Source organism: Helobdella robusta (assembly GCF_000326865.2).
Source record: "Helobdella robusta unplaced genomic scaffold HELROscaffold_34, whole genome shotgun sequence".
Lineage (NCBI taxonomy): Eukaryota > Metazoa > Annelida > Clitellata > Rhynchobdellida > Glossiphoniidae > Helobdella > Helobdella robusta.
In genome coordinates, this window is record NW_008704659.1 from 1,274,874 (window position 1) to 1,278,696 (window position 3,823).

Sequence of the window (3,823 nt, forward strand, 5' to 3'; positions counted from 1 at the left end):
CGATCTGACTATATTTTATCTTTGTCTTGTTACATAATTGTTTTATTGGTATTTGAACCAAAACCAAACCATGATCAGAGTATACACCACTTGGTAAAACTCTACAATTTGTAGCCTGGAAATCACTAGAACTGGCAATTAAATCGAGTATACCACCAAGATCATGAGTCGGTTTATTTACATGATTTGTTAATTGAAACATTTCAAAAACTTCGAGTAAACGAATGGTTTTCTGATCATTAGCTCTTTCAAGATGAACATTAAAATCACCCGCTAGCAAAACATTTGAACTTAGAACAGAAATATTTTCTAATACATTTACAAGTTCTTCAAAAAACAAAGCACTAACCAATGCCGAGCCAGGTCTGTATACCGCCAACAAAACAAAATTTGTTTTATTTATTATGAATCTAAGAGCAATAGCTTCAAACGTAGTCAGTAATGGTAAACTAACTTCTTTGCATCCAAAACGAGATCTATGAAATACAATCAAACCACCATGATGAGGATCGTGGGGTCTCAAATAATCCACAAAATTAAAGCCCGATGGCATTGACAATTTAACTGAAATATTATCTGACGCCCCATGCCAAGTTTCAACCAACACAAAATTATCCAGCTCATCCAAAATCAATTCATGAACAATATCAAATTTTGAAACAATTGATCTGATATTTAACAAACCAACATTTATTAAATTTACTTTATCTCCGGATGAAATGTTACAATCCTCCACCTTCCCACTGGCCCCACTACTCTGTATAAAAAACCCGACTTATCAGCAGCTTCATCCACTTTTGCCTTGTCACATTGACATTGGTTTTAACTTCTCGCTTAACAATGTCAGCGAACGTATTACCCATTTCATTTTTCAAGTTTGTTATTTCATTACGAACTGACGATTCATTATTATCAAGTCGAAACAATGTACGTTCATTTAACATAAGACTTGCTTTAATATTATTCATTTCTTGTTGGAGTTCATCATTAAATTTATCCAACTTTGACAGAATCTGAGCACTACCAGCCTCAAGATCATTGAACATTTTCTTGAATTCAAAACCTTTTAGTTCGGTTGACGATTCAACACAGTCGTCACAGAACCATTTTAAATTGTTATACGCTTCAACTATCTCGCATATAGGTTCAGTCAAAAGTGTACATTCCAAATGAAAAATACTATTACATCAATAACAGCATACACGTTTTTTATTCACCTTTAATTCTTTCAAACACTTTCTGCATGTACATTTCTCACTTTTAGCTGCAGACATGCCGGCGCACACAAATTATAATGAGCAATCACGTGACTCCAAATTAAAAAAAAAACTTATTCTATAATTAAACTTTATAAATAACTATAATTATAATATTATTTAAACTGATTTATATTAAACTAAATTTACTTAATCGATTATTCTAAAATACAACAGTAATTTATCGAAATTAACGAATAAAATTGAGATTTACTAGCAGCGAAAAATATCCAACCGTTACAGCCAACTAACTAAGTATATATGTATGTATGTATGTATGTTAAAACCAAAACATGATGAGTGACACTGAACCGTCAAACATCAAGTAACAAATGTATTAACACTTTGATTTGTCGTTAATTGCACATGTCGGCATTCAGTTGGATATTTTCAAGCACACAGACACGCAGGAACCGCTGCAACAGGCACGAAATGTGGTTAGTTGCGAAAAACAGTTCCCTGCTGTCGCCTGATCTGACGCTGATCATTTTGCATATTTCCTTAAGAAATTTAAGGGTGTTGGGGTCCATCGGGCCAAGAACCTCGATGCATATTGGCAAGAATTCCATCGAGGGGAGGGCGTTTCCATATTTTTTCATTTTCTCGTCCGCTGCCCTGGCCGCGGCCAAACCGCATTCTTTACTTGTCAGGTTTACGCATCGTTCGGCGAGGGTGCCAGGGACCGTAACATCCCACGCCAAACATCTGCCGGCTCTCCAAGGTATTAGTGTGCATCCGTCCGGGCGCCTACCATCATGCGCAGAAATGCCGGATGGTTCCTTGAGAACCGGGATTGAAGCCTTGGAGAAGAGCCGACAAATGTAATCGTTTAGCGCTGAGTGACGTAGTTGACGGCCCCCACCCAGGCGACAAACCAAACCGTGGTGCCCAAACTCGTCCGCCCCAGCGCCACATTGGCACGTGTATTTATTCTGAATGACCAGGCCAAGTCTGAAGCCAATGGCAAATCTCACAGACTCGTCGTCAAGCCTGCTGCCCACAGAGGTGTTGGGCCACGATCTCAACCACCCACAGCTGGCAACGCTAGACATGGCCTACAAACGAGCGGTGGAAAAGTCGTCGCCGCATGAAGACAACAAATTTTGAAAGATTTTTTTATATTCTTCGTTCAAAATTTGGACGTGCGTACGGTCCCTCGGGGCGGACACTGGGGGAAGAATATCGCGGCAACGAAAAAACCGGTGGAGCAGGAAAGACTGCAGGTCGAGAGTGGCAGCGGCAGAAAAATTATAAACAACGGGAGCCAGCTGAACCACGCTAAGCAACCCCAGCCCACCAAATCGCGCCGGCAGCTGAGCCTGGGACCAACCACTGTCGGTCACTTGAACATTGCAAATCGACGACAGGGCGGTGCGCAGGGCTCCGTCAAATTCGCCCAATTTAGAAGGATCAATGTGTTTAGATGTACGCAGGAAGTACATCAATTTGGGCAAACTGAGGGCATTGCGGATAATAGTCAAAGCATCATGGGCCGAAAGACAGGAAACACGACCCAGGGCGAATTTAAGCTCAGAGAGCTTTTGGTCAAAAAACTTTATTTGATAATCGCCCTCGACCAAGGGTGTGCCTAAAAAACTCAGTTCTGATGCACCAACTCTGAGTATTTCAGCCAGCGCATGTGGCACCTGAAATAAACTTTGGCAGTGAAGTTCGCATTTTTTAATGTTTAACTCTAAGCCAATTGCAGCGGAGTTGTGCTTCAAATATTCGTAGCCATCGGCCAGAGTTGGACGTCCGAAGCTATGCTGAATGGCAAAAATTATAGATATTGGGGCAAAAAAGTTTGACAGCCTCCAACATCGAGTCTCTTCTCAAGGTATTGAAGGCATTTTTAAAGTCCAGTTTCAGAAACCCCCATTGATCGGGGAGGTCGGTGACCAATCTTCGAACCGCATGAACAGCAGCCTCAGCGCCACCCTTAATCCCGACACCCAACTGAGTCGGGTAGAACTTGGTCTTGAGTTCGACCACGACCAGGGCCAAGGCACATTTGCCGGCCAACCTCCTCTAAACGTTCCCGACCGCAATCGGTCTGACCCCTCCGTCTTTCTTATTTAAAGCTATTAGCCGGCCTCCAAAAAAGAACAGACGGACGGAGAGTGGGCAAGCTCCAGATAGGATGTATGTATGTATGTGTGTATGTGTGTATGTATGTATGTATGTATGTATGTATGTATGTGTGTATGTATGTAGGTATGTATGTATGTATGTATGTATGTAGGTATGTATGTATGTATGTATGTATGTATGTATGTATGTATGTATGTATGTATGTATGTATGTATGTATGTATGTATGTATGTATGTATGTATGTATGTATGTATGTATGTATGTATGTATGTATGTATGTATGTATGTATGTATGTATGTATGTATGTATGTATGTATGTATGTATGTATGTATGTATGTATGTATGTATGTATGTATGTATGTATGTATGTATGTATGTATGTATGTATGTATGTATGTATGTATGTATGTATGTATGTATGTATGTATGTATGTATGTATGTATGTATGTATGTATGTATGTATGTATGTATG

At 40.0% G+C, this 3,823-nt stretch overlaps 1 protein-coding gene across 1 annotated transcript in view; it reads left to right on the forward strand.

Annotated features, from left to right (window-relative positions):
* Nucleotides 1-1,688: 1,688 nt before the first annotated feature.
* Nucleotides 1,689-3,823, forward strand: part of HELRODRAFT_175638 (hypothetical protein) — a gene marked incomplete at both ends in the record, with an annotated part of 2,867 nt that continues 732 nt past the window's right edge. The window contains 2 exons of the mRNA XM_009023047.1: nt 1,689-2,077; nt 2,624-2,800. Coding sequence (XP_009021295.1) covers nt 1,689-2,077; nt 2,624-2,800 — 566 coding nt within the window. The remainder of the gene's footprint in view (nt 2,078-2,623; nt 2,801-3,823) is intronic.